General features: G+C 48.6%; 1 protein-coding gene across 1 annotated transcript in view; it reads right to left on the bottom strand.

The window, feature by feature from the left end:
* Window positions 1–26,911, bottom strand: part of LOC147105071 (polymeric immunoglobulin receptor-like) — a 74,241-nt gene extending 47,330 nt beyond the window's left edge. The window contains exons 1-4 of the mRNA XM_086011780.1: window positions 26,339–26,911; window positions 23,072–23,395; window positions 7,063–7,386; window positions 5,867–5,987 (exon numbers count right to left, since the gene is read on the bottom strand). Of these exons, the coding sequence (XP_085867906.1) occupies window positions 5,867–5,987; window positions 7,063–7,386; window positions 23,072–23,395; window positions 26,339–26,375 (806 nt within the window). The 5' untranslated portion in view covers window positions 26,376–26,911. The remainder of the gene's footprint in view (window positions 1–5,866; window positions 5,988–7,062; window positions 7,387–23,071; window positions 23,396–26,338) is intronic.

Below are 26,911 nucleotides of genomic sequence, written 5' to 3'. Positions count from 1 at the left end.
AGGGGCAGGACATTCCCGTCGGCGATCAGGGGATTCGTTTTCTTGCAGAGCCTGCAGCAACAGCCCTTCCCTTTAAGGGGGGGAAGGAGCCTCTGATCCCGGCATGCTGCACTGGACATTGTGATTGTGCCGTGCTCTGCTGTTACCATCCCTCTTGCCTGGTTTAACACTCATGGGGAAGTGGTAGTGCTTGATTTAATGCTGCACTTCCCTCCTGGAGCGCTAAACCGGAAGTGCGCGTCCGTTAGAATTGGGTAGCGCCCGGCGATAGTTTGGCGCTCCCGCTAAAGTTAACGGGGCGATACCCAATTTCTCCCCCATGCCTCTATTTACGAAGCCCAGGATTCCATATGCTTTTTAAACTGCTTTCTCAACCTGCACTGCCAACTTCAACGATTTGTGCACATATACCCCCAGGTCTCTCTGTTCATGCACCCACTTTAGGATTGTACCCTTTAGTTTATATTTCCTCTCTTCATTCTTTCTACCAAAATGTATCATTTCACACTTTTCTGCGTTAAATTTCATCTGCCACATGTCCGCCCATTTCACCAGCCTGCCTATGTCTTCTTGAAGTCTATCACTATCCTGCTCACTGTTCACTATACCTCCAACTTTAGTGTCATCTGCAAATTTTGAAATTGTGCCCTGTAGTCCCAAGTCCACGTCATTAATGTATATCAAGAAAAGCAGTGGTCCTCGTTCCGACCCCTGGGGAACACCACTGTAAACCTTCCTCCAGTCTGAAAAACAACCGTTCACTACTACTCTCTGTTTCCTGTCACTTAGCCAATTTTGTATCTATGCTGCCACTGTCCCTTTTATTCCATGGGCTTCAGTTTTGCCGGTAAGCCTATTATGTGGCACTTTATCAAACGCCTTTTGGAAGTCCATGTACACCACGTCAACCACATTGCCCTCATCACCCTCTCTGTTACATCATCAAAAAACTCGATCAAGTTAATTAAATACGATTTGTCTTTAACAAATCCATGCTGGCTTTCCTTAATTAATCCACACTTGTCCAAGTGACTGTTAACTTTGTCCTTGATTATCATTTCTAAAAGCTTCCCCACTACCAAGGTCAAACTGACTGGCCTGTAGTTGCTGGGTTTGTCCTTGCACCCTTTTTTGAACAAGGGTGTAACATTTGCAATTCTCCAGTCCTCTGGCACCAACCCTGTATCGAAGGAGGATTGGAAGATTATGGCGAGTACCTCCGCGAGTTCCTCCTTAACCTCCCTCAGCATCCTAGGATGCATCTCATCCTGGTGACTTATCAACTTTAAGTACAGACAGCCTTTCTAGTACCTCCTCTTTATCAATTTTTACCTCATCCAGTATCTCCACTACCTCCTCTTTCACTATGACATTGGCAGCATCTTCTTCCTTGGTGAAGACAGATGCAAAGTACTCATTTAGTACCTCAGCCATGCCCTCTGCCTCCATGCGTAGGTCTCCTTTTTGCTACCCATTTATTATTTATATGCCTATAGAAGACTTTTGAATTCTCTTTTAAGTTAGCTGCCAATCTATTCTCACATTCTCTCTTTGCCCTTCTTTTCTTTTTCATTTTCCCTCTGAACATTTTATATTCCGCCTGATTCTCACTTGTATTCTCAACCTGACATCTGTCATACGCGCTCTTTTTCTGCTTCATCTTACTCCCTATCTCTTTCGTCATCCAGGGAGCTCTGGTTTTAGTTGCCCAACTTTCCCCCTTGTGGGAATGTACCTCGACTGTACCCGAACCATCTCCTCTTTAAAGACAGCCCATTGTTTGATTACTGTTTTCCCTGCCAGTCCTTGATTCCAATTTAACCAGGCCAGACTCGTTCTCAACCAACTGAAATTTGCCTTCCTCCAATTAAGTATTTTTACTCTAGATTGCTCCCTGTCCCTTTCCATAGCTAATCTAAACCTTATCATACTGTGATCACTGTTCCCTAAATATTCCCCTACTGACACTGGCTCCATTTGACCCACCTCATTCCCCAGAACCAGATCCAGCAATGCCTCCTTCCTCATTGGGCTGGAAACGTACTGATCAAGAAAATTCTCCTGGACAGACTTCAGAAATTCTTCCCCATCTCTGCCGTTTACACTATTACTATTCCAGTCTATATTAGGATAGTTGAAGTCCCCCATTATCACTACTCTACAGTTCTTGCTCCTCTCTGTAATTTCCCTGCAAATTTGCTCCTCTATATCTTTCCCACTAGTTGGTGGTCTGTAGAATACACCTAGTTGTGTAATGGCAGCTCTATTATTCCTTAACTCTAACCAAATAGATTCTGTCCTTGACTCTTCCAGGACATCCTCTCTCTCCAGCACTGTAACATTCTCCTTAACCAATACTGCCACCGCACCTCCTTTCTTTCCTTCCCTATCTTTACTGAACACCTTATATCCAGGAATATTTAAAACCCACTACTGTCTATTTTTGAGCCAGGACTCTGTTATCTCTATGACATCATATTCCTATGTGGCTATTTGCACCTGTAGCTCACCAATCTTATTTACCAAGCTTTGTGCGTTTACACACATGCTCTGTAATCCTGTCTTAAACGTTCTTGTATTCTCTCTTAATCTGACCGCACCTAATACCTCACTATTTCTTACTCTAGTGCTATCTGTCTCTCCCCATCCTTTGCGCACTTTGTTTCTCCTTTCTAAAGCTACATCCTGGTGCCCATTCCCCTGCCAAATTAGTTTAAGCCCAACAGCACTAGCAAACCCCACCATCAGGACATTGGTTCCGGCTCTGTTGAGGTGCAACCCATCCGGCATGTGCAGGTCCCACCTCCCCCAGAACCAGTCCCAAAGTCCCAGGAATCTGAAGCCCCCTCTCCTGCACCATCTCTCCAGCCATGCATTCATCCATTATATCCTCCTGTTTCTATATTCACTAGCCCTATCACCAGGAAATAATTTCACAGAGCGGGATAGAGCCAGGAGCGGGGCAGTGACCTGCCACCGACATCGCCCACACTGGACCCGCGAAGGTAAGTAAAATCCCAGCCCTCCTGTTTACACTGTAATCTTAGTACAGTGCATCAATGTAAAGCAGCAGAGCCAAGGGATTACATAGGATTACATAGGATATACGGCACAGAAACAGGCCATTCGGCCCAACCAGTCTATGCCGGCGTTTATGCTCTACTCGAGCCTCCTCCCATCTTTCCTCATCTAACTCTATCAGCACAACCCTCTATTCCCTTCTCCCTCATATGTTTAGCTAGCCTCCCCTTAAATGTATCTATACTATTCGCCTCAACTACTCCACATTCTCACCACCCTCTGGGTAATGAAGTTTCTGCTGAAAATCCTATTGGATTTCTTGGTGACTATCTTATATTGATGGCCTCTAGTTATGCTCTTCCCACAAGTGGAAACACCCTCACTGTATCCACTCTATCAAAACCTTTCAGAACTTTAAAGACATCAATCAACCTTCTTTTTTGAAGCGTAAAGAGACCCAGCCCTTCATTCTTTCCTGATAAGTATACCCTCGCAGTTCTGGTATCATCCTTGCAAATCTTCTCTGCACCCTCTCCAGTGCCTCTATATCCTTTTTATAATATGGCAACCAGATTTGTACGCAGCACTCCAAGTGTGGTCTAACCAAGATTCAATAGATGTTTGGCATAACTTCTCTACTTTTCAATTCTGTCCCTCTGGATATAAACCCTAGTGCTTGGTTTGCTTTTTTATGGCCTTGTTAACCTGCTTTAGCTGGGAAAGTAAACTAATGTTTGACTTTTAGAGGAAAGTCAACTTTGTGATCATTCGATAAAGATCAAATGAAGCAAACTTTTTCATTAACATGTCCACAGTGTAATGGTAAGCCACAATTTTATAATTGAGGACTTTATAAAAGTGACTGGCCATCTGAGGGAAGCACCGCTGCCTGGGGTCATGTAGCAATGGTGAGATATCTCCTCAGGGAATCAGGAAAGTCAGAATATCATCATCCTACGCTGCTCTTCTAACAGGCAATTGCTGAGCAGCTGGAATCAGGCAACCTTCCCCCCCTCACAGTTTGGGAACAGTGTATAACATCGGGAACTGAGAAGGAGAAAATGACAGAGAATGCAACTTTTCTGTCAGTGCCACTCCAGAACAGATAAGGGCAAGAAAACTGGCATTGCTGTAGTGTGGCAAGGGCAACCCCATGAGATTAACTTCACGTTGAAATAATCAGGTTGAATAATGCAAAGAACACGATCTAAGGAGTGGCAAAATGGATATACGTAATTTTTATTCTTATTTTCCACCAACAAGGATAGCACCTTCATTAGGAAGCTAACACAACAGCATGATGTAAACCCAGCTACCATTTTCATTCTGATGCGCATTTACATTCTGAAATATTGCCCAGAAATTCGGGTCCCCACGGGTGAGTACGCGCTGGGTACTCACGCGTAGGTCCAACGAAAGTGCCGGTTTCATGCATGCACTGCGCATGCGCGGGAAACCGGAACTTCCGTTCCCTTAAAGGAAGAGGTTCACAGGTCGAACGCGTGCGCCGGAGAGGCAGCGCGTGTGCCTGGAACTTACGTTTTTTTTGCAGGTTTCTCCAGGAGGGTAAGTCTCCAGGAGCTACGTTTGTAAAAAGCAGTCGTAAGGCCTACTTTTAACAAGGTAAGTGGTGAATTAAGTAAAATTAAAACAATTTTTCCACAGGTTTATTATTTTTAAATACTTTAAAGAAAGCTAAATTTATTTTTAGCCCCATTAGAAACTGTAATTAATTTTTTCAAAATTTAAATTATTGTTTAAAATTGTTATTTTATGTAATTTATAGTTATTTTAAAAATGTGATGTGTTTTGTTATATTTATTTGAAGTTTCAGTTATGTTTTGGGGCTGATTTGTATTTATAGTTTTGACAGCTCTTCCTGTCAAATTTATGAATTGGCATTCCCTGCTACCATTGGCTCTCCATGGCCCACGTGATCCCAGGGGACGCTTCGAACTAACTGCACCCCTGGGATACGCAAGCACTGCGCACCGGCAGTTGGAGCAGGCCCAGGATTGGAATCCCACGCGGGCCCACAACACAACAGCCGGCGCGCTAGGTAAGTGCAGGTCGGGGGCTTGCACCCGTGGGAAACCTCCGACCCGAATTTCTGGGCCACTAAATGATTTTCACCCCTTATGATAAAATTATAAAAGAACCATTTAAAAATTCAGTGGGAGATTAGTGGCGGCAGTAGCCGATAGCGCCCCATGGAGCTGTGCCTCCGGCGATGATGTCATAGCTATACGCAGCGCCCACTCGCGCCCCCAGCTGCAAACTTGGCTCTCTCCCCATGAGCTACCACCGGATGCTGTGTCCAATAGGGTCAGGGTGCCGTGTTTGCGGCCGGGGTGGCACTAATTTAAAGGCAAGGTGCCGGGCGGCCATTTTTATTTCAGGACGCCTGCCAGCACCTGTCACCTCTCGCCTCCTCCTGCGGGATGCCGGCCGCGATTGGGCGATTGATCTCTTGCCGGTGCCCCGCTCCCCGGTGGTCCAGCAAGGCCCCGGTGCGCGCTACGCTAGAGCCCGCCCCTTTAATCAGGGGAGGGAGGCCTGCACTACCGCGGTGCTCGGGGCCGACACGTGTGATGCTGCTGAACGTAGCGTCGCGATATTCAATGAGAGCGCCCCAAGAGGGAGGGGGAGCGCTTCCAGTTGGGCCCCGCCTCCTGCTTTGGGTGCTACCATTCAATTTCCGGTGCAGGGGCGCTAACTTTTTCGGGGCACTAAAAGTAGTGTCCCGGCGAAGTTATCGCCGCAAAGAGGGCGCGAGCAAATTTTTCCCCGAATCTTTCACATGGAAGCAGAGCCAATCAAAACACCAGCAATGAGAACTTTGTACCTTATCGGCAATTTGGATCCTGAAGATTGGTTTCGATTATCAGTGGAAATTATATTTGTACTTGTGGAATGTGTAGTTGTTGGTGATACTGTTGAAAAACCGTCACAAGAATATTCAGTTCCTATTGAAACAAGGGAATAAAATTCAGATTCACCTCATTTTCACTGTAGTCAACCAAGAGAGCACTATTGTCAAATGGAACCTCAGTACTTGAGTAAAAGCCTGGTTGATATAATGGATCTGGATGATTTAATTCCTGTGTAATTTCCCCCTCCCTGGTAGCAAGGAGAGATGCTGCTTACACCTGGCCGTGGCCCATTTTTACTGATAATTTCTGTTTTTTTCCCATATCTGAGAGTTGGTGGCACAGAGTCACTATTGGGGCAGTTAAAGGGATCAGGTTGGTGGGACAACAAACCAGGTAACCAGGGGGTGGAATTGAAGTTCGGGTCTGGGGCGCTACCGGGGCGATGACATTACCATCTCCGGGCGAAGGAGATCGGGGCGCAACACTATAGCGCCACCGTAAAGCTCCCGCCGAATATCGCGGGAGTCGATCTTCTCAACGCGCCCAGTCAGTAAGTAATTACCACCCCATCATCGCCCCCCGGAGGCGATAGCCGGAGGTGCAAAGGTGCCCAATTTCTCCCACCTACATCTCTAGAGGGGGACTTGAACCCACAACCTACTGGTATCAGAGGCAAGAGCGCTACCAACTGAGCTACTGCTGACACCTACAGGAGAAATGCAATTTACAGGTGAAATTTCTACCTGCTGCTGACATCCTTCTTGTCTGACAGCTAAAGCAAGCGACCACATTAGCATATGGCTAGAGTCAATATCTGCATATGTTAATTTATATGTATTACTGCTCTGGAGAAAATGCATTTCTCTTTGTTTTCTGACCGTTTTAATGTTTCTCAGAGCATCCAATGGTGAACATATTGCTTCCCACATTGCGTAAAATTAAACCGCTACATTTAAATAGGCTAAAGTTCCTCCTTAAGTCAGAACCAGGGTCATTGTTTTATGGTGACTGAGTAATTCAGTTTTTAACTGTTGAGGGATCCAAATGGAGTGAATTTGGCCAATTGCGGTTTCTCTGAGTGACTGAAGGAAATTCACCAGCAACCAGTTTGGATAAACATCAATTAAAACATTCATTAACCATGTTGTTTGTTTAAAGTAACACTTACCAATGTCACTGATTTGTGTCACATAACTGCAGCTGTTCCCTGCTCTGTTGAAGACTGATACTTTAACCATTTCACTGTGTTTTTGTCCCTGGTTATTTGAGGCTGTGCAGTAATATTGATGATGTTGCTGTTTGAAGGATTGACAATGTAGATCCAGTTTATTGGTGTCAGAGATCTTTGAATCTTCAGACGGGGTCTTTTCGTACCATGTGTACTGAATGGGAAGGGATCCCTGGACAGACTCACAGTCGGCTGACACTGAGCCCCCAAAACATGAGACATTTGGTGGCGATAAATATCCAAGTACAGGAACTGACACGGATTCTGTGGGAAAGAAACAAACATTCAGATACTGACTGAACATCTAAAAATCAAATACTCTCCAATTTCCAGCACTTCTCAGCCAGGGCCTGCCATGTTAGAATCTCACCGGCACATCTACCTCTCTGTGTCTCTCCACCCTCCGAGCAGCCTGAACTACCCTGTCTGCCATTATATCAGAACATAGCAGGGCTCCCGATCAGGACAGCCGCAATGATACTGAGGATGTGTCAACGTGAAAATCAGGGCTAACAATTTCTCTCAGTAGCAGGTAGCCAGCCTCCAATGCTGTTGAATTGTTTGACTCTCGAACATTAATTAGTTGGAGAGAGTCCTAAAAAACCACAGCCGAATATGAGGGGAAAAAATTGGCAGATATCTGTTACATGTTCTGTCCTTGCCACAAACTGTGCTCAGAAACAGTTAGGCCAAAATTTGCTTGGTGACTGGACTGTCTATCTTGAAATGCTACTGCTTGCGAGCCTGTCCCTGAGCACTTTTCTACTCACGCTCCCAGATCCACTGAAAATTTATCAGGCGGTCCTGAACATAGAAAAGGGTGTAGGCCATTCAGCCCCTCGAGCTTGTTCCACCATTCAGTTAGATCTCGTCTGGTCTGTATCTTAACTCCATCTACCCACCTTGGCGCCGTAACCCTTAATACTCTTGCCTAACAAAAATCTGTCAATCTCAGTTTTGAAATTGACCCCCAGCCTCAACAGATTTCTGGGCTAGAGAGTTCCAGATTTCCACGGCCCTTTGTGTGAAGAAGTGTTTCCTGACATCACCCTCAAGATGTGCTTCAGTTGCCTGGACAGATCTGGAGGTGCCCTTCAGTAATCACCAGCCAGGGTCTGCAGAATGATCGTGGTTTGCTGCGCTCTGCACAACATTGCACAGCAGCAAGATTGGAGCTGCAGGAGGAACAAGGTGCTGAGCACACTGTGATGAAATATTCCATTCATCACTGCCTGTGACTGTGGTCGGTTTCAGTGTCATTTCCCTTCCCCCAGTCCTCATTGTATTGTTTATTGGAATGTGCTGGAATGTGCTGTGTGTAGGGCTCCGCCCATACCTGGCCCCTTTTGTAAGCTAGCTCAGTCTGGCCTCAGTCTCCAGAAGGAAGATACCTCTCTCTCTTACGTGTTACTTTCTAAGTTAACAAAAACCTTGTTTTGTTTCGCTAACATCGAGTCTCGGAATTATTGAGGCACATCAATTTTATTAACTTACTTTTCAACACTATGGATCAACTCCTGAAACCCGAACGTTTGGATTTGGATCAACATGCTCCGGACGCATCAGCACGCTTCGGACACTGGTTTGAGTGTATGGAATTCTTCCTGGACAATTCCGCAGCCGTCAAAGACGCTACGGACGCTGCGAGGATGAGACTCGGAATTCTGCGGAATTGGGTAAGCCACCGGGTTTACCCCCTCATCCAAGACACCGATACGTACCTGGCCGCCTGCGACATCTTAAAGGCGCATTACCAGCAGCCTACGAATGAGGTGTATGCTAGGCATCTGCTCGCTACTCGCGCACAGCGACCTGGGGAATCGGTGGAGGAGTTCCTAAGCACCCTGAAAATGCTTGGCAAAGACTGCAAGTGCCGAGATGTAAAAGCTGCAGTGTACACTGACGAGCTTGTTCGCGATGCCTTTATCACAGGCCTCAGCTCCACTTACATCCGGCAAAGACTGCTGGAAAAAACGGGGTTGGACCTGAAACAGGCTGCGGACACCGCGCGATCCCTGGATGTGGCCCAGAGAAACTCGGACGCCTACTCTTCAGCCCACGCCGTCCACGCCGCCACGTGTGCACCGAGGGCGCCGCCATCTTGGAAGGCATCTTCCCCGCCCGGCAGCCCGACACCGGCGGGGCCCCGCTCTCCCCCCAGAAGCCCTACGACAGCCGCGACGCGTCAGGGACCCAACTGCTACTTCTGCGGGCAGCCAAAACACACCAGAAACCTGTGCCCGGCGAAAGGCACCACCTGCTTTAAGTGCGGTAAGAAGGGGCACTTCGGGAAGGTGTGCAGAGGGAACCCCGCCGGAAAACCAACCGCCGGAAAACCCGCCACCGCCGCGTGTGCGCCGTGGGAGCGGCCATCTTGGACGCCATCTTGCCCGACCTCGTGGGGTCCGCCATCTTATGAGCAGACAGCGTGGACGCCATCTTGTATCGATCAGGGCCCTACAGTGGCATCGGTCACAGTGGACCAGACCAGGCCGCACCCGCTATCCAAATCAATGGTGGACATCGAGGTAAATGGGTGCCGGGTTAAATGTTTAATTGACAGTGGAAGCACGGAGAGTTTTATCCACTCTGAACTGGCACAACAACTCTCCCTAAAGGTGGTCCCTGCTCAGGGTACCATCTCTATGGCTGATAAAACCCAGACATCGACCATTCTGGGTTACTGCACGGTACAATTGGGCGTTAACGGAACTGTATACGATAATTTTAAAGTATTAATCATGAAGAACCTATGTGCGAGCGTGATCTTGGGCCTGGATTTCCAGTGCAACCACCAAAGCATCACGCTCAAGTACGGTGGGTCCCAGCCGCCCCTCAGTGTGCGGTCTGGCTACCCTGAAGGTAAAGCCGCCTTCGCTATTCGCGAACCTTACCCCTAACTGCTGGCCAATAGCGACCAAAAGCAGGAGGTACAGCTGGGAGGACAGGCGGTTTATCGCAACCGAGGTAGACAGGCTCCTGAAAGAGCGCATTATTGAACGCAGCAACAGCCCGTGGCGCGCCCAAGTGGTAGTGGTAAGGGGTAGCGAGAAGAAACGGATGGTGATCGACTATAGTCAAACGATCAACAGGTACACCCAACTAGACGCCTACCCGCTACCCCGCATATCAGAAATGGTGAACCAAATCGCCCAATACCGGGTGTTCTCCACCATCGACCTCAAGTCAGCGTACCACCAGCTCCCTATCAGACCAGAGGACCGCCCGTACACCGCCTTCGAGGCGAACGGACGCCTCTACCAATTCCTCAGAGTCCCCTTTGGGGTGACGAATGGGGTCTCGGTCTTTCAGAGGGAGATGGACCGCATGGTCGATGACCACCACTTGCAGGCAACCTTCCCCTACCTCGACAACGTCACCATCTGCGGCCACAATCAGCAGGATCACGACTCGAACCTCGAGAGGTTCCTGGAAACCGCACAAAAACTCAACCTCACCTACAACGAGGACAAGTGCGTTTTCAACACCACGCGCCTCTGCATACTAGGCAGCGTGGTGGAGAATGGGGAAATCGGACCAGACCCCGACTGTAGTGTATGTACCCGTCTACCTTTAAGGGAACTATTGAATGTAACCGTTCACCTTTAAGGGAACTACTTTAGGGGTGGCACTATTTGTTTGGCTTCTGTATACTGTAATACCGATAGTGGCCACACCAGTATATAAGTGTTGTGGCAGGATTGCTGGGGCAGATTCGCCCGGACCTTCGAACAGTAAAGACCTGTTTGTTTGTTACTTCTGAAGTCTGTGTATTTATTAACTGCACAACCCACAGACTTTACAGTGGCGACGAGTCCGATCGTACCCTGCGGCAAGACTACCAAAAGCAACGAAGAGCGTCGAAGAGAGACAACCGCCCTCGTCGTGCTACCGAAAGAAAACACGAGGCTGCAACAACAGAAAGCAGGAAGACTAACAACAAAAGCTGTATCAGCAACAGGCACTGACTACCCTTCTGCCACGGTGCGGAGTGAGCCGACCAGCAAGAAACAAGGCGGCCGAAAAGACTGTGAGTAGGGGAAGGTGTAGAAGTATCCGGAGGATAAGGGCAGAGCACTCGACCTCGGTCGAGGGGGAGCTGTGCCGGCCAAAAGTCGGGTCCAACGGCGTCGGGTGACAGCCGGACCGCGATCGGCGGGAAAACTCCGGGCAGCGACCGCAGCCACGAAGCGCTGAGCCTGCGAGTAGGCGCGGGAAGAGAAACCCAGCCGCAGCCGGGGAGGGAAACACTGGTCTGCGAGAGGGCTGGGGAGGCGAACGGGAACCGTGCGGGTGAGAGCCGGGTGCGGAGAGAGAGACTGCGAGGAGCCAGTCCAGCGGCTGAGCTGTTCTCCACCAACGGGGTACTCAGAGCCGGCAAAACCGAACGTGCGGGAGTGGGTGAGAGACACAGCCGAAAACGGGGTGAGAGACTGCGCGAGAGCCAGTCCAGCGGCTGAGCTGTTCTCCACCAACGGGGTACCCAGGGCCGGTAGCACCGAACGTGCGGGTGAGAGAGCGACAGAGCCGGGTACGGAGAGAGAGACTGCGCGAGAGCCAGTCCAGCGGCTGAACTGTTCTCTGTTAACGGGGTGTACCCAGCGCCGGTAGAGCCGTGCGGGCGGGAGGAAAAGACATAGCCGAGTAAGGGGAGCTGTGCGGTAGCCAGCCAGCGGCTGAACCTGTCCGCTGTGGGGGAAGCGTACCCCTTCCACCGGGAAGAAACGCGGGAAGCCGCCATTAGGCGGAGAAGACGCCAGAAGCGGGAAACCGCCATTGAAGTGGGCGGGGCGAGAAAGGAAGAGCGGGAAACCGCCATTTTCGCGGGAAAACCGCCATCTTAGAAATAAACAAATAAATAAGAATACTTAAAGAAATACTGGTGCTGCTCCCAAGGGAAGAAAGATGCCTAAGCGAGGGAATATTAATGATTTTAATTCTGAGATAGAAGACTGGGCCACGTACGTGGAACGCATCGAGATCTATTGTGAAGCCAACAAAATAGAGGAAGACGACAAGGCGATAACATTGTTAAACTCGATGGGCGCAAAGACATACGGGCTCTTGAAGGATTTACTAGCACCAGCTAAACCGGCGGATCAGTCTTTTGAAGAAATTGTGGTTGTTCTGAAGGACCACTTGAACCCCACACCGTTGATGTTGGCTGAACGATTCAAATTCTATGCAAGAACGCAACGGGAAGACGAAAACAACGCAGAATACTTGGTCGAACTGCGTAGGCTAGCGAAATACTGCCAGTTCAGAGGGAATCTGACAGAGGCACTGCGAGACAAGTTCGTAGGCGGATTGTCCAAGGAAGGGACGCAAAAGCGCCTACTCGAAGAGAACGACCTTACACTTGACAGGGCTGTCCTTATAGCCGCATCACACGAAGCCGCAGCGAAAGGAACGGCGGAAATGCAACTAAAGGCGGCGGCGCTCGGGGTGGACCAAATTACCTCGAGTACAACAAAATGCTATCGTTGTGGGAAGACAACACACGACCAGAATCAATGCTGGTTTAAGAACCAAGAATGTAGGAAATGTGGCAAACTGGGTCACATCGCTAAGATATGCCGGTCAGGGAAGAAGACCAACAACCAAAGGAAGCCATCACAAGAAAAGTACAACAAGGTATACAAGGGGGCTGAGAAGAGTTCAGACGAACAGAATCCAGACTCAGATCCAAACGGCCAGGAGCTGGGTAGTCTGAGTATCCACCATGTGAGTAAGGAAGCTGACCTACAAACTATCTGGGTCATGCTAAAAATAGCTGGAGTCCAAGTGAAAATGGAGTTGGACACTGGATCAGCTGTATCAGTCATAAATCGAGGGGATTACCACCGGCTATTCTCACACATACCCTTAAGAGATACCAAGTTCGTATTGCAGACATACACGGGGCATAAAGTATACCCCATGGGAAAAATAAGAGTCAAGGTGAGAGATAGGGGTAAAGTACACCCAAGAATGAACTTGTATGTACTACATGAGGGAGGACCACCACTTCTAGGACGGGAGTGGATCAAGAAAATAGACATGGAATGGCACTACCTACAAGCAATGACGAGTGAGGACTCGGTGCAGACAAGCAGCTCAGACTCTGAGCCGGAAGACGATAAGTCCAGCCCACGTATGAAAAACAAGGTTAACATGAACTCACTGACTAAGGTTGGAAAAACGATGGCGTGCATAAAGACAGAGAATTCTGAGTCTGTTCAAGTCACAGACATATGCATTACGGAGGAACACCGAGCTCGAACTCCACGTTATTTCAAAGTACGACAACAATTCGAACAATTAAGTTACCGTCTCGTACAAGAGATGAAAACAATGAAAAAGTTCTATGACACCGAATGGGAGAGTCTGGAAAGACAACAGAACCTGCTGGCTCAAGCAGAGAGCGACCATAGAGCCATCGTGACCAATTACCGATCACACCTCCCTTATGAAGTTCAGGAGTTAGAATATTTGCATGATCTAGAGATACAGCATAAAGGCAAACCACGCTACACTGAGGATTTTATTCTGCAATTGGAGACGGAGCTAGGGCAGGCAAGGTTAAGAGAAGCTGAATTGCAGTGTGCACTTAAAGAGATGCAGAAAAAAATCTTGGACATGGAAAAGAGAAACGCTTCTTTACCTGATGTGAATAATGTGGCCATGTGGCAAGAGGAGCTTATCACTCAGTTAAATGAAAATAAACGGAAAATGACTGAGATAGACTGCAAGAATAAAGAAGATTTGATGGCAGTGAGACTTCAAGAGGCAGATAGCATAGCAGCCTTGGCTGAACTCCAACAGGAAATTGCGAAAGAAGCAAATGAAGAGGAATCTTCAGGAAGCCGGGATTTTATTCCAGTTCTTCTCTACGACTCCTTACAAGCAGAGTGTGAGAAGTTGAAAGAACAGTATGAACAGGCCCAGGCTACAATTCTGGAGGGGATTAACTCGGCAACCTCCGAAAAGCTAGTTTCAGTAGAAGCATATGAACAACTAAAGGTTGAACATGAGCAAGAAGTCCAAAGGCTGCAGGAAATTCTTGATGAGCTCAAGGCCAAGACAGACTCATCGGTAGAAGTTCCATCCATAGATGGGAATTTAGAGGTGAAAGACATGGCAGAACATGAAAGACAAGATGTCCAAGAACTCATAAAAATATTGAAGGAAACCCAAGACAAATATGAGGCGGCAATGACCGAGGTTCAACGACTTGAAGAGCAGAGTCAACTGGGAATCCTTTCAGTGGAAGGGAAGGAAACTGTAAGAAACACAGAGACTGTAAGAATGGGCTCTGAACATGAGCTTGGGAGCATCAAGGCGCAACTTCTTCGAGCGCTTGAAACCAAAGTACAAGAGGAAAGGAAGGTGAAAGCATTGGAGGGAAAGGTGGATGAAATGGTGAAGACTCTGATCCACAGAGTCCCCGTGGAAGAGTTAACGGTCAGCCAACTCCTTCACATGCTGAGAGACAAGACTCCACAATGGGAACACGAGCTTCAATCTGCAAAGGGAAGGAATTCGGAGCTCCCAAAAGTTACGGAAATAACTGAGGTGGCAACACAGATTTTGTGTTACAGTTTACTCTATGAAGAGTTCGTTGAATCACGTCAATGTGAACAGAAGAATGTTGAAACAGCTGCTTCAGTAGAAGGATTAAATAGCCTGATACCGCAATCCCCGGTGGAAGAGAAGGTATTGAACTCACAAATGAGGTCAGTAGTGAAGGAATGGCAGACAACCCAGGAAGAGCGGGATGAATATGAATGCATGAAGAAGTCTTTTCAAGAAAGATGTCTAGGGAAGGAACCACCGTCAGCTAACGTCCAGACAGGTGAGGAGGAAGAAGAAGGCTCTCTCGCTGGCCTAACTCAGGACGAACCCGAATATTACCATGACCTGTTGAGTGACACTGAATATTACGAGGATGTGGTCTGCCCAGCTTGTGATGAAAACTCCCAAAGTGCTGAAATCCGGAGGAAGCACTTAAGGTCTAAGGAACATAGAGAGTTGGTGGCGCTACAGCTGGCAGCCGAGAAAGGAGCTCTGAGAGTTTCAAAAAGGCAGAAAAGAAAAAGAAGAAGCAGAAGATAATAACTGTCTAAAAAAAATTAGCACTTCTACCATCTCAGGCGGGACACTACGAAAGGAGCTAAATTAGTTGAAAAACTGGAAAATGTCAAGACAGCCAGTTGGTTGTAAAAGTCCGCACTGCTGGTTCAACAGGACGAAAGTTCAAGCTGTTACGTCAAGAAAAAGGCTATGGAGGAGTCACGCTAGCTAGGTGAACCGGCTACACCAAAGAAATGTTGTTCGGAACGAGTCAAGATCAGAGACTGAATCTATTAACTGTTTCCGCAGAGACTGAACCTGTGAACTGTTCCCACCGAGATTATATCTGTAAATTGTTTTATATGACATTGACTCCACCGAGATTATATCTGTAATTTGTTTATAGGAAGTTGAAGATATGTATGTTTAACGGAGACCCTGTAAGTAATAAGCTAAAAAGGGAGGATTGTAGTGTATGTACCCGTCTACCTTTAAGGGAACTATTGAATGTAACCGTTCACCTTTAAGGGAACTACTTTAGGGGTGGCACTATTTGTTTGGCTTCTGTATACTGTAATACCGATAGTGACCACACCAGTATATAAGTGTTGTGGCAGGATTGCTGGGGCAGATTCGCCCGGACCTTCGAATAGTAAAGACCTGTTTGTTTGTTACTTCTGAAGTCTGTGTATTTATTAACTGCACAACCCACAGACTTTACACCGACCGATTGCGTCCCCTACGGGAGCTGCCCCTGCCCAACACTCCCAAAGCCCTGAAAAGGTGCCTGGGGTTATTTTCTTATTATTCCCAATGGGTCCCCAACTACTCCGACAAAGCCCGCCCCCTCTTGAAAGCATCCTTTTTTCCGCTCTCTGCTGAGGCCCACGCCGCCTTCAAAAGCATTAAGCAGGATATTGAGCGGGCCACGCTACAGGCAGTGGACGAGAACACTCCATTTCAAGTGGAAAGTGATGCGTCTGACTTCGCCTTGGCGGCCACCCTCAACCAGGCGGGGCGGCCCGTAGCTTTCTTCTCGAGGACCCTCCAAGGGCCTGAGATCAGACACTCCTCCGTGGAAAAGGAGGCCCAAGCCATCGTGGAGGCAGTGCGCCACTGGCGCCACTACCTAGCCGGCAAACGCTTCACCCTACTTACCGACCAGCGGTCGGTAGCGTTTATGTTCAATAATAAACAGAGGGGGAAGATTAAAAATGATAAGATTCTTAGGTGGCGGATCGAGCTCTCCACCTTCGAGTACGACATCATTTACCGGCCAGGGGCCCTTAACGAATCCCCTGACGCCCTCTCACGAGGGATGTGTGCCAGCGCCACCGGGGATCAGCTACAGACCCTCCACAACGACTTCTGCCACCCAGGGGTCACGCGGCTGTTCCACTTCATAAAGTCCCGTAACTTACCCTACTCGATTGAGGAAGTTCGGTCTCTGACCAGGAACTGCCGCACTTGCGCCGAGTGCAAGCCTCGGTTCTACCGCCCAGATAGAGCCCACTTAATCAAAGCTACACGGCCCTTTGAGCGGCTCAGCTTAGATTTCAAGGGCCCCCTCCCGTCCGTCGACCGCAATGTTTACTTCCTGAACATTGTGGACGAATACTCCCGGTTCCCATTCGCCTTCCCCTGCCCAGACATGACCAGCGCCACGGTCATTAAATGCCTCAACAGCCTGTTCTGCCTGTTCGGTATGCCGAGCTACATCCATACGGATAGGGGGGCGTCCTTCATGAGTGAAGAGCGACGCCAGTACATGCTGTCCAAGGGGATCGCCACGAGCCGTACCACCAGCTACAACCCCCGGGGTAACGGCCAAGTGGAGCGAGAGAACGGGACAGTATGGAAAGCAGTCACTCTAGCTCTAAGGACCAAGGGCCTCCCTATCTCCCGCTGGCAGGAAGTCCTCTCGGATGTGCTCCATTCGATACGGTCGCTATTGTGTACGGCCACTAATGCCACGCCTCATGAACGAATGTTTGTCTTTCCCCGGAAATCCACCTCAGGCGTATCCATGCCGTCATGGCTCTCCACCCCAGGTCCGGTACTCGTGCGAAGGCATGTGAGGGGCCACAAGACGGACCCTCTCGTGGAGCCAGTACACCTACTCCACGCCAACCCCCAATACGCATATGTCTGGCACACCGATGGAAGGGAGGACACCGTGTCCATAAAAGACGTCGCCCCAGCCGGCATCGACAACAACCACGGCAATAGCAGCAACAACGATCACAGCAACTCTTACCCACCCACTACTCTTTCATCACCCCCGGAAGAACATCGACCAACGGCACCCCCACCAACTACCCCTTCAACAACCCTGGCGGCACCCCCGGCAGAGACCCAGGAGGCTACCGGGGACACCCAGCCGACACCCGCGGCACCACAACAGCCACATCGGTCGCAGAGGACTATCAAACCCCCGAACAGACTAAATCTATAGAAGGGGTGAATGTGATGAAATATTCCATTCATCACTGCCTGTGACTGTGGTCGGTTTCAGTGTCATTTCCCTTCCCCCAGTCCTCATTGTATTGTTTATTGGAATGTGCTGGAATGTGCTGTGTGTAGGGCTCCGCCCATACCTGGCCCCTTTTGTAAGCTAGCTCAGTCTGGCCTCAGTCTCCAGAAGGAAGATACCTCTCTCTCTTACGTGTTACTTTCTAAGTTAATAAAAGCCTTGTTTTGTTTTGCTAACATCGAGTCTCGGAATTATTGAGGCACATCACACACATTGTCTACGGATGAATCCAAGATGGAGGACAGAGAGGAAATGAAGCAGGAGCAGGAGGAGGAAGGAGATTGTGACTCCAACGCATCACCAGTCACTCACATTGCTGTCCGCGATGCCAGCGTTTCCCTTATAGCTGTAAGGTTCAGTTAGTTACCACCACTGGACCGATGTAACAACCACATCCAACAGACGGTTTGAACTGCCCCCGCCCCCCTCCAATCCCACTGACAGAAAGCAGACCTGCTACCAACCAACCACACATTGCACATCCCCCATTGCTCCCCCTCAATTCAGGTCTTCCAATTCATTAACGAGCAACTGAAAAGGTGAGTTGCCACCCAGTAACCAAAAATGGGCAACATGGGAAAGTGGTGCAAAGTAATATATTTTATGTGATTCTGCTAACGAACATAAACTTAACAACATAACAATTTCTCAAACACACATGTGCATACCCTTGTGCAACTACAAAACTTTACTGTTCCTTTTCCTACCGCTCCTATGTGGTGCAACCCTCATGGCTTCAGCAGAGGTCGAGGCAGGCTGCTCAGATCCCTGCTCTGACTGCTGAGATTCTCTTGGTCGATGATCTCTGGGTTTGAAGCCCAACGTGGCCCCCGCCAAAGACTGCTCCATCTGCCCCTGTGCAGGGGCAGACACAGCCATCGGGAGAGGAGGCAGCATTCCTCTCATGGCCCAGCCGCACTTCACTCCTACCACTCTGCTGGAGAGCAGCTTGGTGCAGGTCAGTGATGCACTGTAAGGCCAAGGCTAAGGTGTCTGTCACCCTATTTAATGCGACAGACATGTTGGCATCCAGAGTCTGCACGGCCGTGGTCAATGTCTGCATGGACTCATTTGATTGTCGTAACTGATGCTCGACGGAGTTGGCCATTCTCTCCATGGAACAAGAATTCCTCGCAATGCCTTGTGACATCAACCCACTCATGCTTGAGGTGGACTCCTCCCATCTCTCTGCAATTGTGGACAGTGTGCATGGAAGGCCTGTCAGTATGTAGCAGATTTTCTGCTGCCCCACAATAATTAGCCTTTTAATCGGCGGCCCCCAGAGTGCAGCACCTGTGTCCAGTTGAGCAGAGTTTGGAGAATGCTCTGCCCTCTGACGTGGACTCTCTGCAGTTGTCCCTGCCACCACTGTTGGCTCTTGCTCCCTTCTGAAGTGTGATTCAGGAGGTAAAACCCAACTATCTGTCTAACTGAACTCACTGAAGTGTGAATATCTGCATTGGTGCATGTTAAGCATGAGTCCTGTGATGGTGCACCTTCAGAAGGAATCAGCTCCTCTGAGGATTCATCGTCCACGAGGTCCACTGACTGCTGCTGCACATGTGAAGGCCCTGGCAGAGAGAAAAGATATGAATTAGTACTGGCAAGGTAAGGATGTTGTTACTTATCATTATGAAGATGATTATATTTGACTAATTGTTGAAATCAGGTCAACATGACTGAGTGTTTTATGACATGTGGGCCCATGATATTTAATTCTGTCACCAGGTTGCTGGGAGGTCCATATCTCCAATGGCCAGGGACGACGAGTTGCCACTGATCTCCAGCGCTTCCTCCTCTGCAGTTGTCAGCTGTGAGATCTGTCAAGGACCACCTGAGGTTCTCTCTGTCTCTCCCTAGTGTTCTGCACACTCTTCTCTTGCAACGGGAGAATGAACAGACCTATGAGTGACTGTAATGGCATGTGTTCACCCGATGGATGCAGTGCATATGGTGAGGGTGACTATCAGCGAACGGCATGAAATTACATAAGGATCATGGTGAGTGGCAGTGGTGGATGGAGAGATGCGGATATGAGGAAGTGCATAGAAAGAGAAGGATGGGTGTGCATGCAAGGTAGGTGGGTGTGAGGAGTGATGTGATGGAGTAGGCTTGGCAAGACAGGGTGAGGGGGTGGGTGATGTGCTCAACGGGTATTAGGCGAATGAGCAACTGTACTCACCTTTCCTAACCTGGTTAGATCATTAAAGGGTTTCCTGCGCTGACTCCAGCAGCGTGGTATAATGCTCCTGCTGCTGGCCTCCTCGGTCACATCCAGGCACGGGTTCTTTGTAGCTTTCTTATTGCCATGGCTGGGGAAGAGCCCGGATAGCTCAGGTGGTAGAGCATCAGACTTTTAATCTGAGGGTCCAGGGTTCAGGTTCCTGTTCAGGTGTTAGCCTTGCCAGCATGGTCTCGACGGGCCGAATGGCCTCCTTCTGTGCTGTTATGGCTCTATTGTCCCACTCTGACTCCGCACTGCCCCCAGCAGTGAATCAAGGGAGATGATGTTAAAGCGGGGTGCAACTTTGCAAGTCCTGAGTCTATCTTCTCTGATTGTTGTCCCTGTTCCAAAGCTCCCAAATCCTTCAAATTCCATCTTCTGATTGACCAGTTAAATACTCGAGCTGAGATCACATCATGAGGGTCCGCACCACACCCGTTACCGCACATACAACGCCAAACCCGGGAGTAAAATTATTATGAGTGGCTGCGTTAAAATGCCACAGACAGACGCACTGAAATTACTTCCGGGTTTCCCAGGCGATATCGGATACCCTACTCCGAACACACCTCGAAGTTAATATCCGGGCCATTGTGTTTAATAGTTGATCCATCAGGAGGTCTGATTGGGAGGAAGATAATGAGGGCTAAATTCGGTTGATTTGCGCTTCCTGTTAGCGCCTGTCCCCGCTGCTGTCCCCGGCCCACCGTGAAGCCCCCCTGCGGGGTGCCAGCTGCTCTCCGTGAGCCCGGTACTCCTCTTGAGTGCCGGGCTCATTTGCCGACACTCCCGATCCCTGGTGGCCCAGCTGGGCGCTGGGACGCGCTGCACCAGGCCCCTCCCCTTTAATAAGGGGAGGAAGGCCTGCAGTACCACGGCACGTAGCGCCACGATATTGGCTCGCAGCGCCTCAAGAGGGATGCGGGGTGCTTCCAGTAGTGCCCCTCTTCCCTATCGGGCTGATAACTGGGAAAATCGGCTGCGGGGTCGCTAACTTTTTCGGGGCGCTAAACTGAGTGGGTGTTACCCAATTTTTACCCCAATGTCTCAACAATTAATAAAGAGGCTTCTTTTACCATCAAAACAGTGACCTGGCTTTTCAATTTTAGTTTAGTTCTCTTGTAAAGTTGAACAAAATATCTTATTGATGATATGAGCCACGGGCTGGCTTTTGCCAGCCCCGAGGAGGCGGGTATGGAGGCAGGACTGCCGGTAAAGTTGCAGAATATGGGGGCGGGTGGCAAACTTGCCCCCAACCCACCTCCGTGCCCTCTTGCCAGGAGGCGGGAAGCCGTCCTGCCCCGGGTCCCGTCTCCTCGAGGCGGGTAAGGGATTAAAGCCTATTAACTGTCGGTTAACAGGTAGTTAACAGACAGAAATTAGGATTATCGCCATTTTTCCTTCCGAGGTGCAGGCTTCCCGACTTCGGGGAACGTGGTGTAGGAGACGAGTAGGAGGTCTGCGGGGGTTGGAGGGGTCTGAAAGTGTGATGTAGAGGTGAGTGATGGGTGCAAATGTGGAGTGGTAAGTATGTAAGGTGAGTGTAAAGTGTTGGAAAATGTTCATTTACCTTTGTTTCTGCCTACAGCCTTCAGCCGCTGTGGAGCCGGAGTCCCCGACATCTCCATTGTAGAGATCACAGACTGGCTGTTGGATCCTCCAAACCAACAGCCAGGTGATTTCTGCAAAGTTGAAAGGTTTGATGAGTCCTGAACACAAGGGCCTAGAAATTGAGTTTGCGCTGCGCCGGGGCTTAACGCCGGAAATTTAGCGCCGGTGCTAAGTCACGCTGCGCGCGCCAAAAATTCAGTAGCGCCGCGCCCAAACGGCTGCCGGCGCTACTGAAGGCTGTTTGCGCCTGAAAACTGGCGCTACGCGCCGCATTGCGGCGCTATTCCGGCGCTGCGGTGCCCGATGTGGTGCGGCAGGCTCGGGAAGTGCAGGCCTCCTCCTTCAGTTAAGGAGGAGCTGCCTGCACCCGCCCGCTGGCCGGTTAAATCGCCACAAAAATGAGCCCGGCACCTCGGGGAAGTGCCGGGCTCGCAGCCGAGAAGCATCTGTTCCGCGGGGGGGCGGTGGGGGAGTCCGGGGAGGGAGGTGCGGGCAGGCGGCCGGCGGGAAAGCGGCCGGCCGCCGCTCCACCTTTATGCGCCGGCGCAAAGTCGTGCAAGACTCTGTTGCCAGAGTCTTAGTTGCGGCTGCCACGGGCGAGGCGGCCGCAACTGAATTTCGGCGCTGGGGCCCGTCACCACGGCAACCGGGACGCTGCGCACACCGATGACGTCATCGGTGCCGGCGCAGCGCTACCGGTGTAACGCCGATGTTGGGCCCTAGTCAATTTCAAAACCGGCTGTAAGTCCAGCGCAATGCCCTCTAGCGCCGCAAAATGGGCGCTAAGCCCACTCAATTTCTAGGCCAAGGTCTCATCAAACTACACAGAATGTCACTGTTTGACAGCTTCACAGAGCTGTCAAACGCTGACATTACTTCTTTCAAAATTTTTTGACAGATGACGTGTCAGACGTTGACGTGCTCTGTCACTGAATTCCCCCTAATTGGCCTGCTGAGCCCGCCGGGCGGGCTTAACAACGTCAATCAGGGGAAAATCCCACAGGTTGGCCAGAAGCTGATGGAGGTGGAATTGAAAGCCGGTAAGCAGCAGTCTCGCCTCCAAAAGCTTCCCATTGAAAAAATCCAGCCCATGATATCAGGAAACTTATGAAACCTGTTAAGCTCTGTGGATTAATTCTATTTTTATTATTTTCTAAGAATTTATACCATTAGTAACGACTTGCTGCTCACTGCTTTTGTTATTGTCTGACTATTAGCTTTAGTCTGAATGCAAACATCTGACATTTAATACAGTTCAGAGACAGGAAGACATGATGGCTGGCGCAATACTCTGTAGTTAAAGGAATTGTTCGTCCCATAATACTTGCAATTCTTGGTCAGCTAGTTGGACAGGCCACGAATTTGGAATATTCAACATGAGTCGGATTTCCCGACCTCTGCCCGCTACCTGTGAGACTCTGCACTGCTGCGGAGCCTCAGGATATCGGAGCTGTCATGTTTCCTCCCAGATAAAACATTGATCAGACATTTCAGTCGAGAGTAATAAAGTAAATCGCTGAGAAATATACCGTAAGATATTTGTAGCTTTACATTAAACATTGAATCATAGCCAGATTGTTGAATCCCACAGCTGTACCATCCTGCATCTCCTGGACGAAGATCCTTCATAGTAACAACAAATATTCCTGCTGCCTTCTTATCTGTGATTGACACTCTTCCATTCCATCCAGGTTGCCCATTTGTTTTTACTACAACTGAACATTTGCGAGTCCAGCCGTGACACCAATATTTCACCTGTGACTGGTACTTCGATTTGTCATAGTGACAATCTATTGTGATCGCTCTTCCCACAACTCCTGTTACTTCAGCTTTTGCCCACAATGCACCTGAAACTGAGGCAACAACATTTCAGAAATTGAACAGGAAATAACCGCTTAATATAAACAGATATATTTTAATAAGAGTTACCACTCTGTGCAGAGGAATCTCTCCGCTCCATCTATTAACACAGTTGAATTCTTTCTAGTTTGTGATGAAAGGGAACATTAATACAGTGCCTTATCACATCCTCAGGATGTGCCAAAGCACTTCACAGCCAATGATTTACTTTTGAAGTACAGTCACTATTGTTATTGTGTCAGCTGTGGCTCAGTGTTTGCACTCTCGGCTCTGAATCAGTAGATTGTGGGTTCAAGCCCCACTCCAGAGACTCTGAGCAGAAAATCGAGACTGATATTCCAGTACAGTATTGAGGGAGTGCTGCACTGTTGGAGGTGCCGTCTTTCAGATGAGATATTAAACCGAGACCATGGGCTGGATTTTCATTCAGCAGTCGGGAAGGGGGCGGGACTACAACCATCGACGTCCAGCCAATCCACGCGATTTTCCCTTGATTGACCTTGTTGAGTCCACCCAGCGGGCTCAGCAGGCCAATTAAGGGCAACCCGGCAACAGGTGACGTCACAGACTGAAATTTCATCTGTCAAGAGGTGTTGACAGATGAAATATCAGTGTTTCACAGCTGTTTGAAGCTGTCAAACACTGATAGTCTGACTTCTAACCTGAGTCCTTCTACACAGACTCAGTTAGAACTCTCACCGGCACTGAATGCTGAAGGCTGTCACTTTTGACAGATCGCAGCCATTCAGCTTTCAGTGCTGGCTGAGTGATGGACTCCCGACGTCTAGAGGAAGAAAGACTGTTAAGGTAAGTACAGGTAATTTAAACTTCTTTACACACTTTAGACACACCAAACACACTTACCTTTGCACTCATGCACCCATCACTCACCTGAACACCGACATCGCGACCCCTCCAAGTCCTTCAACCCGACGGCCCGACTGCTCTAACCTGGCGTGGTTTGGAGCCGTCGGGAATCCCACACGACACCCCTCAAAATAGGGATTAGGCTAAAAACTGCCTGTTAACTACCTGTTAACAGGCAGTTAATTGACACTAATCCCTTCCCGCCTCGGGTCGGCGGGTCCCAGTACAGGGCGGGTGCCCGCCTCCTTTGGGCGGGATGGTGTCGGGACCCCCGAATTCGGGATTTTAGCCCCCCGCATGCCTCAAAGCCCGCCTCACGGCACAGTGAAAATCTAGGCCCATGTTTTCCCTCTCAGGTGGATGTAAAGATTCCCAGGGAACTATTTGAAAAAAGAGCTGGGGAATTCTTCCCGGTGCCCTGGCCAACATTTATCTTTCAACCAACAATCAATATGAAACAGATTATCTGGTCATTATCACCTTGCTGTTTGTAGGACCTTGCTGTGTGCAAATTTGCTGACTCTTTTCCTACATTGCAACTTTGGCAACACTTCAAATAAATAATTGGCTGTGAAGCGCTTTGGGCATCCTCAGGTCGTGAAAGGTGCTACTTAAACACAAGTCTTTGATTCTGACAGCAACAACAACTTGAATTTGATGATCGTCTCCCATTCATCCCGCACCATGGGAACAGCCAAAGGAATGCCCACCCTCTCAACTTCATTGCTGCAACCTGAACCAGCAGGATTTGGAGAGGGAAGGTGAACATGGTTCATGCAACCAAGGACATAGAAAGGAAGAGGATTGAGGATCGGCAAGGGAAGATTCAGCAACTTGGAGATAGATCAATGAGCAGGACATCGAGGGTAGTAACCACAGGATTACTCCCAGTGCCACATGGTAGTCAGTATAAGAATAGTAAGGTAAGGGAAGTGATTATTTGTCTGGAGAGATGGTTCAGAGGAAAAGGGCTCCGATTCCTGGCACATTGGGGCCAATTCTGGAAGAGGAGCGGCCTGTAGAGGACGGGAGGACTTTACTTGAACAGTTATTAGACCAATGGCCTTGCTGGGAGAGGAACTCGTGCTGTGGGGAAAGAGTTTACACTAAAATGGCAGGTGTGAGGTTAAAAACAAGGTGAAGAGGCAGAGAGAAGAGCAGAAAGGGAAAAGGATATAGGAAAGATAAAAGAGGGAAACAGGGAGTTAAAGACATCAGATCAGAAAGAGGAAGGATTGAAAAGAGGAAGATTGCCAAACAGACAGGGCACGCATCAGTTGCATGTACATAAGTACATAAAGTATTCTGTGTAAAATTGGTAAGCTAGAGGCACAAACTTTCATGAGGAGGTTTGATGTAATAGAATTAACGGTCGTGGCTTACGGTAGGTTGGGACTGGGAGTTCAACATTGCTGGTTACAACGATTTGTCATAAATGGAGGAGTTGGATTAATCAAAAATTCCATTACAGCATAATATCGTAAGGTTAATATGGGGCGGGAGTGTAAAAGTTAAATCTACTTGGTTAGAGTTAGAGTGAGAAGAAAGCGGTTACTTACTGGGAGAGTAATATAGACCAACCCTCTACCAGTGAGGAACAGTGTCACTGACAGAGCCTCATGAAACAATATTTCATCAGCTGTGCTTTAAATAACAGAAACAATTGCAAACTCGAGACATGTTCTGTGTGAGGGATTATTACTGCTGCAGTCTTCAGTGTATATTGGACATCAGACTGCATAAAAAAATCACTTTTTACAGAATAAAATGGATTACCTTTGCAGTTTGATTATGTTACTCGTGTAGCTTTAAAAAAATTAAATGGGCCTTATTTTCCATTCACAATGAATAATGCAGTTTATTGTATATTGGTAAATATTTGTCTCGTACAATAGTACAGTCAAAAAGAGATTACAAGACTTCACACAAATATTATTCATGTATATTTTAGCTGGGTATTTTGTGCCTTTACATGTCTACAAGTATTTAAACCTCTCTGCTCTATAAGCCGTACACTAGACTCAAACTAACACTGATTATCTGAATATCCCGCTCTGGCTGTCACTCACCGGGCAGGGAACAAACGAGAAGAATCAGAATCCACATCGTTTTCTTCGCGAAGAACAGATCCGCACTTGTCGTCAGTCACCCAGCTCTTAGTTCTCATATGGGAATAAGTATCTGATATAAATCATTCGAGGAATTTAAATGAGGAAGAAGAAAGCAGGAAGCCAGGACATGAAACTCCAGTAAGTCAGCTGATGAAAACTGACCCCCAGTAACTTGGAATACTGTCAGTTATGTTTAACAATCTAAACTGAACTAATTTTCATCGAAGGTTAGAAATTTGTGAAAATAAGAGCGTTAAAATGTTAGCAGGAATGGATAATGGTGACCCAAGCCAGGTATTTATGCTGAATTGTGAGGTGAGCTCGAACACAAGTCAAAAAAACTCATGCAAATGTTGGGATTGGCAGGAAAATTCAATCTGCTCTCCTTCCCCAGAGTGCTGGGTAGGTAAATTAGATTCGCAGGTGAAGCAGCTAATGTCGTGCTTAACCTCCATAAACTTGAGGTCATCCAAAACTTGGCTGCCTGTGCCCTAACTCGCACCAAGTCCCGCTAACCCATCTCCCCTGTTC

This window comes from Somniosus microcephalus, chromosome 18, assembly GCF_052327205.1.
Source record: "Somniosus microcephalus isolate GS21.2 chromosome 18, FLI_Smic_1.0, whole genome shotgun sequence".
In the NCBI taxonomy this organism is placed as follows: Eukaryota; Metazoa; Chordata; class Chondrichthyes; order Squaliformes; family Somniosidae; genus Somniosus; species Somniosus microcephalus.
Note: the sequence above shows the minus strand (reverse complement) of the source record. Positions and strands in the feature narration are given on the sequence as shown.